The 12,286-nt window shown below is 40.4% G+C and overlaps 1 protein-coding gene across 5 annotated transcripts in view; it reads right to left on the reverse strand.

The window, feature by feature from the left end:
• The window catches only part of LARGE1 (LARGE xylosyl- and glucuronyltransferase 1), a 278,743-nt gene that overhangs the window by 67,457 nt on the left and 199,000 nt on the right, over positions 1–12,286 (reverse strand). For all 5 annotated transcript variants that reach the window (XM_015863617.3, XM_085539589.1, XM_085539582.1 and 2 more), the window contains one exon: positions 4,002–4,106. In XM_015863617.3, coding sequence (XP_015719103.2) covers positions 4,002–4,106 — 105 coding nt within the window. The remainder of the gene's footprint in view (positions 1–4,001; positions 4,107–12,286) is intronic.

The following is a 12,286-nucleotide window of genomic DNA, read 5'->3' on the forward strand; positions in this document are numbered from 1 at the left end:
TCTGGAATCCGGAGCAGAAGCAGCAGTGCTACATTTCCAGTGATAACTGGAAGAGATTGAGCCTGAGGCTCTTTAGCTTTTCTGGCAGTCTAATCATGCAGCCCTGTCCCTGCCTTTTAGGTGCTCGTCCTTTCCTCAGTTTACTGCTGTTCATCCTGTTCTGTTTTGGCACTAATTTTCATTGTGTCTATTCCAATATGAACTTAACAAGCCCACAGATGAAAGGGCCACTCTGAGAAATGGTTCTCATGCTGTGGCACAATAGAAAATGAATTTTGAGCTATCTCAATAATAGTGGACATTTTTGTCAAGAGACTAAACTCTCACAGGTCTTGAAAACTGCACTGAATACACTGCCTCATGCAATTTAGTCTGATCCACTCTTTCCATCTGAGAGGCTCAGGGTGTGATTCTCAGCTGCCGTAAATTGGCCTTGCTGCAGAGAGGCAGGGAAGCCAGGGGTGATGTATGCCAGCTGGGGAAACAGCTTGAAATCATGACAACAGAGTTCCAAGAAACTGCTATTACTTTCCATCCCCCCATGATGGAAAGTATAATGCAGACAAAGAACTAAAAGCTTTTATGTTGAGAATTTCATTGACAAGGTATTTTTCTGAGGACTAAGATGACTGCTACTCCAGAAATGAACATCAAGCAATCCAGAGCAATTCTGGAGCTGTCAGTTTAGCATCTGTAAAGAGAAAAATACTCCTGCACCTCAGGTAATACTACTGGAAGCACAGTATAGTCAGTGAAAGGCAACATAGATTAAATGCAGAGAAGGGTTTGATTTAACTGATGTATGAATAGTCTTACTGCAAGAGTTAATTTCAGTGTAGCCAACAAATCATATAAAAAGAATCTGATTACGTAGCTTACTGAGTTTCAATCTGTGAAGTACATAAAAAAAATCCTCTGTATTCTGTGGTACAGAAGGAACAGTATTTAAAGGGTCCGGAGCACAAGTCTTATGGGCAGTGGCTGAGGGAACTGGGATTGTTCATTTTGGTGCAGGGGAGACCTTACTGCTTCTACAGTGACTTGAAAGGAGATTGTAGTGAGGTGGGGGTTGGCCTCTTTTGCCAGGTAAGGGATAGGATGAGAAGGAATGGCCTCGAGTTGCACCAGGGGAGATTTAGCTGGATATCAGGGAATATTCCTTCTGAAAAAGAGCAGTGCTGCAGTGGCACAGGCTGCCCAGGGAGGTGGTGCAGTCACGGTCCCTGCAAGTGTTCCAGAGCCGTTTGGATGTGGCACTGAGGGACATGGTCAGTGGGTATGGTGGGGGTGGGCTGCTGGTTGGACCAGGTGATCTTGGAGGTCTTTTCCAACCTTAACGATTCTATGAGTCTGTGATTCTAAAATAACCCAACAAAGTGAATGCTATCTCAGATAAAGGATGGGTCTAAATAAAAACATTTTAAGCACAAATTTAGTTGTCCCTGAATTGACTTTTGAATTTGGTCTGCTTTTTTTTTTCTTTTTTTTTTTTTTTTTCCCCTAAGACAGCATTATCATGGACTAAAGTAAATGTCCAAATGTGAAACAGTGATAAAAAACAACCAATCAAAAATCTTTCCCTGAGAATCTGTATTGGATGTCTGGAGATCTGGCTTGGATACAGAACAGGAGAATGCACAAACTGGGTTTAAAGAGCTGGTAGAGAAGGAACAAAAACACATTTACTTTCAGTGTACCTGCCTTATGGGATTCCTGGCCTGTATTGTCCAGAGTGGCTTCAGCATAGAAAAGCAGAAGTGAGTGATAAACTATTTGCTTTAGGGACAGGGAGAAAGCAGAGGAAGAATTCTTACTATGAGAGATGCTCCTGCTTTAAATGTGACAGGGTTGGGTCTAGCTAAAAAGGTTCACATAAAAATTTCTTTTCCTATGGACTGTAATAAACATTCTCACAAGTCTGTCTGATGGCTTCCCTCTCATCCACCTCCACTTAGCTCATTAAATACTCCAGGTTTTGGGGTCCCTTTCACTGTTCATAAGCATGACTCTGCACATCTGAATATCTAAGTCATCCCCATTGGGCCCACTGTCTTTTTTGGGTGTTTTGCTTAGAGTTATTGACTCTCTTTATACACCTCCTTTTAGCTTTCTGAATACTCCTGACCACAGTGCTGTCTTAAGTATCTTATTTTAATTTGCTGAACACATCAAACAAGCTCCAGTTTCCTTTTATTCTACCTTGAGAGATTTATACCTCTAATCTCTGCTCGATTACTGAGGCAAAAAATGAACTCAATTAAAAAAATACATATAGTAAATGATACTGATTCTGTCAGTAACACCACTTGCTATCTCTCGTACATTGCACTGTTTCCCTCAGTGACCCCTTGTTCCATGTACTTGAAAAAACGCCATTCCACTTATTACAGTCACCTGTCAATTATATAACCACACGTGAACTGTCTGGAGAACAAAACTGCAAGCAGTGTAAAATCACGTGCAGGATTACATAGGGCCTGGTAACTCTGTATTTATGCACACCGCCAATTAACACACACAATATGTGTGAAAGACTACCGACATTCAATTATTTTTGCTTCTAGAGGGAGAATTTTGTGACACACTGACATTTGGTAAAGCATTTAGATCTGTAAGTTAATATAATCTAAAGCTTTACAGCATTTATATTTGAATAATTGCATTTCAGATACTACGTAGTGTACATTTATGGCTCAGCCTAATGGTATACGGGTATGCCATATTTCTCTTGGACAGCATTAAAATGGCAGAGAGGAAAAAGTGAAAATGCAGCAGAAAGAAAAGAGCTGTATGAAGTGGTCATCTCTCAGTAGAGCACAATATATTGCTTTGTGGTGTAATGCTGAACATTGACATTGACTAGTTTGGCTCTGTGTAACAAAAGCTTTCAGATTCCAGGACAAATCCATGAAATTTAGTTCTGTCTGATGTATTTGGATAGTGGGAGCAGATCAAACCTTCATGTATGCAGTCTGCTCTGGCAAGCAACGAACCAGGAAACAAACAACTTTTGCCAAAATCTTATATCCCTATCAGCCCATGTTCTGTCAGACTATGCTTGAACATTTTCACTGAAGAGAGATGCCTTGCAGAGGCTGGAATATCAATTCACAAAAACAGGCATGATTCCCTCAAATATACAAACGATTACAGAAATACAGATGACCCAGCTACAACTGCATGCAATCCTAGTAAGTCTGTTTAATTCAATCCAATATATTTCTGCAAAGCAAAACCACTATTTATGGTAAATCATTTTCTGATAGTGCAGGGATATTTAAATGGACTCATCTTTTCTAAATAGAGGCTTCACCATCTGTTCTGCCCTTTTATTACAAATAGAGGGGGGACCTAACTCTCTGCATCAGCATGTAAAACCTAGAATCAAAATGATTTAGATGTACGTGTGTGTTCTTTATGCACCTGGTATGTTTTCTCACATACCAAACACAAATCAATGAGAAGACCTGTCTCTTGTAAGCTAATACATTCTCTGATCTAGTGCCTTTATTCCTTTCCCACAGCACCAGAAATTGATGGCCAGTAGTTTGCATTTTATTAGGACAATTATGACCCTGTTGCCATCCTGCAGGAGTTATATCTTTATTGGGTTGACATTTTGTGATACCATTTACCTCTCCACAGAAAATGAGATCTCATTCCTGTTCTTTCTGTCTTGCTGTGACTATATACGCTTCATCACAGACAGAAACATTACAGAAGTGCTGAGGATGTGTCAGACAGCTGAAAGGCTGTCCTTTCCCCAAGTATGCCATACAATATCCCTCACAATCGTGGAGAGGAAACATATTCCCCTCAGAGTAGCACATGAGCAGAAACTCCAAAATGCATCACAATGCATCATTTTTACTCCTTTAAATGGCAAATTTTGCAGTAGGTTGTGAAAGGAGATGTGAGTTACCACATTTCATACGCTGCACCAGGAGACTGATTGCATGTGAAATGCAAATGTTAACTCAGAGAAAACCCTCAAGGAGTACCTGTGTTGTAGCCCCTTCCAAGCGCTGGCCAGGGTCGATGGTTCTTCCAAAGGTTGCCCAAATACCAGTCACTCTGGTTCTCCACCAAGCCAAGAACCTGCTGCCCTGGAAATGAGCACATTGCAAGGGATTATTAGGCAAAAGTCAGACAGTCAATGGATAACACACACAAAATCTGAAGAGGGACAGGCAGTGGCAACAGCAGACAGCAGTTCTGAAGCTGCCTTCCTTTCATGCATTTAGGAAGATGCTTGCTTATATAACAAAGCAATCCTGGCACAGCAAACTCAGCACGGCTCATTTCTTTCCTTCTCCCCTGGCTAGTCTGAGTAATTAAACACTGTGGGAACCTTTGTCATGCTGACAAAAATATATCACCCAGACAAATATGAATGCTGCTTGATTTTGGAACACAATGATGGAGAATCCTCCTAGTGAGAAGTAAGTGTTGGTAAAACGATCATCTAATATGAAGATCTGTTTATACTCTGATGGAGATAATATAATAGAGGAACAAGGCTCAATATAACAAATTACTCTCTTCCCATGCTCTCCCCGCCTTATTCCAGGGTGGGTTTTTTTTTCAGTCACAAAAGAGATTCCTTTAGCTCAGGAAAAAACTGGATTCTAAGGGCTTACCTACGTAAGTTGCACTGCTTTAATTTAAGAGATTAATTTAAAAGTAATTTAGGTAAGCCTATGTGGAATGCTGCATAAGAATTATGATTTCGGTTTTAAATGGGCTTATTTTGGTTCAGCTTACATTGATTAGCAGCTGGCTTCAGCTAGAGTAAAACGTGCTTTAAATCAAATGTGTCTAGAAGGTTTGCACTGCTTAAAAATCAACTGAAAAGTGAATGTTTGTATAGATAAGGACTTAATTATCTATTCTGGAATGTGCTGCATAAAATGTAAATAAGACAAGTGATTGAAATGATGCTTTGGTGATGGAGGACAGAGGGAAGGGGAAAACTGCACTTGGATCTAGTTAAGAGAAGGAAGGGGAATGGTGTATTGGTGGAGGAACCCATGCAGTGAGGATACCATGACTAAGACTGAAAATGGTTTTGCAATCTTTTTAGAAAACAATTAAACATCATGTCTGAAAGTACATTTTCAAGTCCCAGCTATGCTCACATAACTGAGTGCATGGCCACAGCAGCATGTTGAAAGCAATAACTTACCAACCAACCTATGCTGTCTATGTGGAACCATAGCTGCACTATTAAAAATTCAGTATGGTCCAAGACAAGACTGGGTTGAGAAGCAAGGCATACAGACAAACTCAATTTTATAATCAGCTGGTAAGACACCAGTGTAGGCCAGATGATTGGGATAGTCTCGGTGGTACCTAACGCAGTGGAATGTCAGTAAGCCTCATGCGTCTTGAATTCTGTTTCAGAGGGTGACCATCAGTGAGTGTCCAGTGCATACAGCAAATAAATGAAAACTTCACATCACAAAAGCCTTCAAGGAATGAATGGAAATCAATCTAGAAATAACCCTGAGAGATTACCAGGCTCACTCTATACCACTGTTACAGGATCAACATGCTTTATCCTAATCATAACACACCAGCCCTCATTTTCTCATGCTGTCTCTCCTTTTTCAGTCCATACTTCATATTTTGTTTTTTCACATTAAAATCCTTCATGAGTTTTTTACAGAAGTGGAAAGTCTAGTGGAGACAGTAAAGAATGCCATACATTCTCACCCCACTGGTGCTACTTAAAACTGGTAATACTAACAGAGTGCAATGTATAAGAGAATGAGCTGAATTACAAATTAGAGACAGACACATCCAAAGCAACTGATGCATAGAAGATATGTTCTTTCTCCATACTAATAAACTGCAGCATCTCAACTGTAGGACGCACAGAACACACTGAGCACAAATAAGGCCCCATGAGCCATATATTGAAAGGAAATAGGGAAGGGGTCTCGATTGATTCATACAAATCTTAGCTAAAAAAGGCTTAGGGGTACAATTTAAACTAACATTTATTGATACCACGCTGGAAGGTTGCATGATCTTTATAACCACTCCCTTACAGGTGAGGTAGAATACATCAAAATAAGGAGCTATAATGGCTAGCCAAGGACAAGAAAAGCAATAAGAAATGCAGGTGCATCTGGGCTGCAATGGATTGGCACAGCTAGTAGGAATAGAGTGACCCTGCTCATATTCTAAGAGCACATTTCACAACTCAGCAGTCCACAGATCCTTTGCAGGATAGCACCATTAACATCAAAAGAAATGTTAGAATTCCATTTGCAAGTGGCAGATACTGAACTTCCTTTCCAGGGAGCAACAATCTGCTTTCATTATTTTAGCCCCATGCATTTCCCAACAAGTCAGACAGCTCAACCTTCAAACTGATGAATAATAAGAAATGAACAAACCTTGCTGCTTGTTAATGGTTTTGCTTTCCCACCTACCAGTTCAAAATCTCAGTTCTGACAATATGCCCCTGAAATACTTACTTCTTAGTTATTATTACGATAAGATAAAGAGAAAAGACTTATGAGATTAAGTTCACACATATTTATAGTAGCTTCATGGTTTCCTTCCCTCTTCCCCTTTATTTTTGAAGATTCCTCAACAAATCCTGCTCTCAGTATTCTTGGAGGTTTGATATAGCACACGGATGAAGGCAGCAATTAACATCATTTGAGCTTTGGGGCTTAGATACACAGATCAGATAACGTGACAACGCTGCATCAGCTGAGCTGGAATAACTGCCTGCACATGCCCTTTTAGCTCACTATAAATACAAAATAAGATGCGATAGCTAACACTTTAAAATTTGATTTTGCATTGGTCTGGGAATTCACATGTGCTCAGGTACTGTCCTAGGGCAGATATTATATTGCACATCTGGCTCTTGTTAACCTTGCTGGTGTCTAAAGATTAACCAGACAGATGAAACAGATGAGCAGATGAGCTTGTAGAAAGTTATAAAGAAAAATGTAATATTTTGTCCTGTTATATTCCTATTTTCTCTAGTCTAGAACAACGTTGCTGTCTCTGCCTAAGAATAATGTATGTATTTTCCCCTTTACATCTCTATGACTGACTTATGGCAGAAGTGATAAAAAAAACCAGATCTTTGGTTGCATGGTTTGGTTGATGGCTCCAAACATTTTCTTTGTTCTCAAACAGGATGACAAAGTCAAATTCAGAAATATGCTCTGGGAAAGTCCCAAAACATTTTCATCTAAGGACATCAAAACAGCCGTCTCTGAATGTACAGCCCCACTCATTTCAATATTAACATTGTGACACATAATACAGATGTATAACATATACCTCATCTATCACATTCTATAATCTTAAAACATCCAAAACCCCTACAAAATCATTGTTTTACCCTTGCAATTTTGATCAAATAGAAAGATTTAATTCAAAATTATCATCTGATTTATTTATTTTTTTAATATCTGTGTTTTCTATAGCACTCTGACTAGCGAGTCTGAGCACTGGCAATCATTTTATTATCTGTTATCTATTTTGTTAAATGCATCATACAGTCGTCAACATGTGACACAGACCAAAATGATGCATAACATCAAACAGAAACTGCCCCCATTCTCATCTTGCCTCCAGTCAAACTACATTTTGAATTCAGACTTTTGGAGGAGAAAGACCAACATTCCTTGCCACCGTGGCCTTCTGTAAAAAGGAAGCATGAAGGAGTTACTTGAACTATTCCTCCAGCAAATGAGAACACGGTGGCTACCATAATAAATCTGAATTGTTCAGCTGTCTGTTTCTCCTTCCTAAGAGTTATTATAATAAAATACCGTGACTAACACCAAAAGCTCTGTCATTGTTTTCTGCTCTGGCCCTGCGGTTATGATTAAGTGCACTTCTCTCCCTCTCTGTTACTCCAGGCACATGTTAGCTTATGAAAATGAAGCTGTCTTTCTTACTTATTCATACATCACCAACAGCCAGTCAACAGAAAACAAGGCTATAAGAAAGAAGGGGACAGACTCTTTAACAGGGTCTGTTTGGATAGGACAGGGGGAAATGGTTTCAAAGGGGAGATTTAGACTGAATATACGGAAGAAGGTTTTTACAATATGAGTGGTGAGGCACTGGCACAGGTTGCCAGAGAGGCGGTGGACGGCCAGTCCCTAGATAAAACCAAGGTCCAGCTGGAAGGACTCTGAGCACCCTGATCAAGCTGTGGGTGCCCCTGTTCATGGCAGGGGAGTTGGAGTAGATGACCTTTAAAGGTCCTTTCCATCTCAAACAGTTCTATGATTCTGGCATGTCCATAGTGCCAAGGTACTGAGCAGGCAGAATCACAGCCAGGTTGTCCCTTCTTAGGCAGCACAGCCTGGCTTTGGGACTAGGTTCCTGTAGAAGGCAGATGATTGGATGTGGTGTTTTGCACAGCATGGCTACCAGACAGTTCATTTGATGGAAAGCGCATCTCTCCTTGCTAAAGCTTAGCTATGGCTGGGAAGACGTTTCCATGGGAAAAAAACCAAACAGATACTTCTGAGCCTGACAACTCAATGCCTTTGATTCAGTTTACACTTCATAGATTTTTGGTGGCTAACTGAGGGGAAAGCATGTTCCTGTAATTCAGGTGTTTGAAGGGGATTCAAGATCTCATTTCAGTTCCCAATTCCGATACTGATTTCTTGGGTGACACTGCACGAGTCACATAACAGCCTCCTGCTCAATTCTCCATTAATAATAACAGTGATAACAGTAATCCCTCTCTCACTTTGCCTGCCTCATATATTGCAGGTATAAGCACTCTGAGGTAATAACTCTGTTATTAACCCGGCTGAAGCTTCACTGAGCACAGCCCTGTGCCTTCAGCAGCAGTGAGGAGCACAGCACAGAGCAGCTGGATGGTGGCACCGCTCAGCAGAGTTCCTCCACTCCCCATGGCATGACTCATGTGAAGAGTAGCAGGTTCTGCTTACATGGAATGTGGTTTCTGCTTGTTTCATCTGGTGATCAGTAGTTTCCACAGTGGAAAAGAGCACAAACAACCTTTTCCTTCTCTTCTCTGTATGTGTTTCCTGATATTACAGAATTCCACCTTCTGTAGAATCTTTGCTACAACTGACCTTAAGCTCAGCTTAAGTTATTTAGCTATTACAAACTACAGTAATAACACTAAAAATCACAATATGTGTATGGGAAATCACAGCTTGAACCTCTGATTAATTAGCTGAGGCAAGTGTTGGGTCAGCTGTGGGAGCACAGGTGAGAGTAATGTAGCTGTGCTCCCGGAAGGGGTGGACTTCGACTCCACCTCCTCTGAGACCTCATTTAAGGGCTGATCACCACTGAGGCAGCATCTCTTGGAGACTGCTTCCCAGTGGTGCCTGCCTCAGCTTCCTGGTCAAGGCACTGACATTGGTGAGTTTTCCTTACTAATAACCTTTGGCTATTTACCACCATCTTGGTCAGCATCTTTATATTAGCTACCCTTATGATATTACAACTACTTTCTACTAATTCTTTAGTTAAAAACTTATTTTCTTAGTGATTACCATGTTTTTCATATGACTCCTCTGCAAGCGTAGTAAGAGCAATGGCTCCACTGCAGATATTAAGGTTGAGTTGCCCCTCCATGCTCAGGGTATTAGGCTGTTTCCAGAAAGGTATCTGAAAGGGGTGTGCAGGGTGGAGTGCCACCTTTGATCACCCATGGCCAAAAGATGAGGTGATAAGGAAGGTTCATTTCAGCACAGCTGGTTGTTGCATTATTGTGGTTTAATGGTATTTGATAGCGGCCTTCAAAGGGAAAAGCAAATGTAAAGTATTTTCAGTGCTTAAAAATACAAACAAAGCGAATCCTACACTGTGGAGGTTTTTAAAGCAGAACAGAGCAGAACTGTCTTGCTACTTTTAAACACTTCAGTGGTCATGGTTTAGGTTGTTAGGAGTTTAATTCAGGCACGAAAGCTGGAGCTGTAGCCAAGTAGTACTACTGCAGCAATGCATGCCTTCAGCATAAGCTGAGGAAAAAAACAGGAGGACTCAGTGAGACTTTAAGATTCAAGTCTGTGAGGAATCAGGAGAACTGCAATTAGTTCCCCCCAAATGGGACACAAACATAGAGAATAAAAAGGTATAAAGAGGAAGAGGGGGAAAGGTACATATTTCAAATGCTAGCATATTTCCAAATTGCCCAGTACTAAATCTGATGATCACTGTCAGGACCAGCAGAATCTATAATAGTACAATGAAGCTAGGTTATTTTGAATCAGAGTTAAAATCTTTCATTAATACCCTTTCCATCTGCTTTCTGTCTCCATCCTTCTCCTGATTTATCTTTTGAATACCTGTGTAAGACACCCTACTTTTCTGAAATAATCATAAGATCTGTGAGGATACATGCCTAGATGGTATAAATCTGCATGTCTTCACTGAAATTAGAGTAGTTACGCTGATTTCTACTAGCTGAATGAGTTGCACTTGAAGTTAGTCTTGCCTGAGTGACAGACCTTTCCTCTATGGCCTTCCAGTCCCCGATTCAATACAAAGTATGTGGCTTCTAAAATCTCCCACTTCTTCTGCCACATATCTCATGACCTCTTCAGATCACTGTCAGCCTCAAGCTTTCCATCCTCACCATTGATGCCCTGTGCAATTCTTGCTCTGTCTATATCAATTCATGTTTGTCCCTGTTTCCATAATCACTCTTCTATTCTATTGGCATGCCTTCTTCCATCCCTAAAAAAAAAAGTCTCTGTTTTCTCATACAACAAAACCCCTGAGTTACTTCTGGAAATGTATTTCTAGCACAATAACTCTCTGCACTTATCTCTAAAAAGTCTTTAGGAATTTTACCACAAATCCACATTAAAATACACACATTAAATTTTCTGTGTGCACTGTAGCCAGGTCTACCTGTCCCCAGAAATGCCACCTGAAATCTCCTCATATGCCTTTACAGCATAGGATATGACGAGAGAGAGAGCTGGGAAATACATGATGGGCAAGATTGTGAGAGTGAAGGAGAAAGGAATTAGAGAAAGGAATAATGGTACTGCCAGTGCTGGAATAAAAACCTATGGCAATGGCATCAGCTGCCTTCTGAATGTATTCAGAGGTGGTGATATGGTCAGGGATACAGAAGTTACAGTAACTTGGGCCAGATAAGAATAACTCAGCAAGAGTCTCTTAAGAAAGGAACACTTCAAGTGTTCTGTAGGTGGTAAGAGGGAGGATTCAAAAGGCAAAATCATACACAAACGGTGATCAAGTATACAGAATTGTATTGAGAAAGGTTGGGGTAAAGAGCTGAATCTGTGATTCATCTTCATAAGGAAAGATGAAAGACTGAGATCAATTGAAAGATGAGAATATATTAGGTTTCTTCTCACCTCCTCTACTCCAAGGAAGTTGTTAGAAAATGAAGAAGACAGTGATGAGTTTAGCAAACTACAACAAACCCAGGAAATCTATCATTAATGTTTTCAATAGTAACACCTGCAGAATTTCTGGGAAGTGGATTCTCAGCAGCTGTGCACAACAGAGTGGAGAAAAGCATTCACTTTGGAACAAAGCTTTTTGAGGCTCTCTGTGGCAATTAAAAGGCCTTGTGCACATATGCCATCAGGGCTCTTGTATTGACAAACGCTTAAAAGTATTTCAAAGATGTTATGATTTGGACACATACAGAAATTTTTGTTTTTGTTTTCTACCTGGCCAGAAAGGACATGTCCAAAACATTGCCAGAAGCAGCACTCTAGAATGGAGTGAGTTTGCAGTTGTGCCCAATCACAGAAATAGTTGTGAAGTATTTATAATAATAGTTGTGAATAGTTATGCTTGACCATAAGATGCCCAAACCAGCTTCATGTGCTGCTGATCTTATCCTTCTCCACCTCAGTGACCTTCTGTGCCACTGGTAATGGACTCGAATGTCCCAGCAGCACCAATGCCATCTAATTAACAACAATAGGAGACTTGATGTGAACCCATTTCCAGCTGATGGGTATTCTAATAAGGTTGTAGGTCAGGGTCTGTACCCACTGCTGACTACACACCTCGCATTTTCATTAACACCAATGGTAACTTGAAGATTATCCCTTGACTCTCTCAACCCTGACAGTTTTTCCCCTGTCACAGTCTCCCTTTTAATTTTGAATTCATTCAATACAAAACCCTACATTTTTATAAAATTGACATTTCTTCCTTTGAAAGCAGCGAAACGTCCTTATGAACAATGTCAATTCCAACCCACTAGTTTGAATATTCAGGCAGAGGTCTGAGAGAAAAGCATTCAAAAATTACTGTGCCCAGT

Source organism: Coturnix japonica, chromosome 1, assembly GCF_054131305.1.
Source record: "Coturnix japonica strain WE chromosome 1, WE-NBRP24, whole genome shotgun sequence".
Taxonomy (NCBI): domain Eukaryota; kingdom Metazoa; phylum Chordata; class Aves; order Galliformes; family Phasianidae; genus Coturnix; species Coturnix japonica.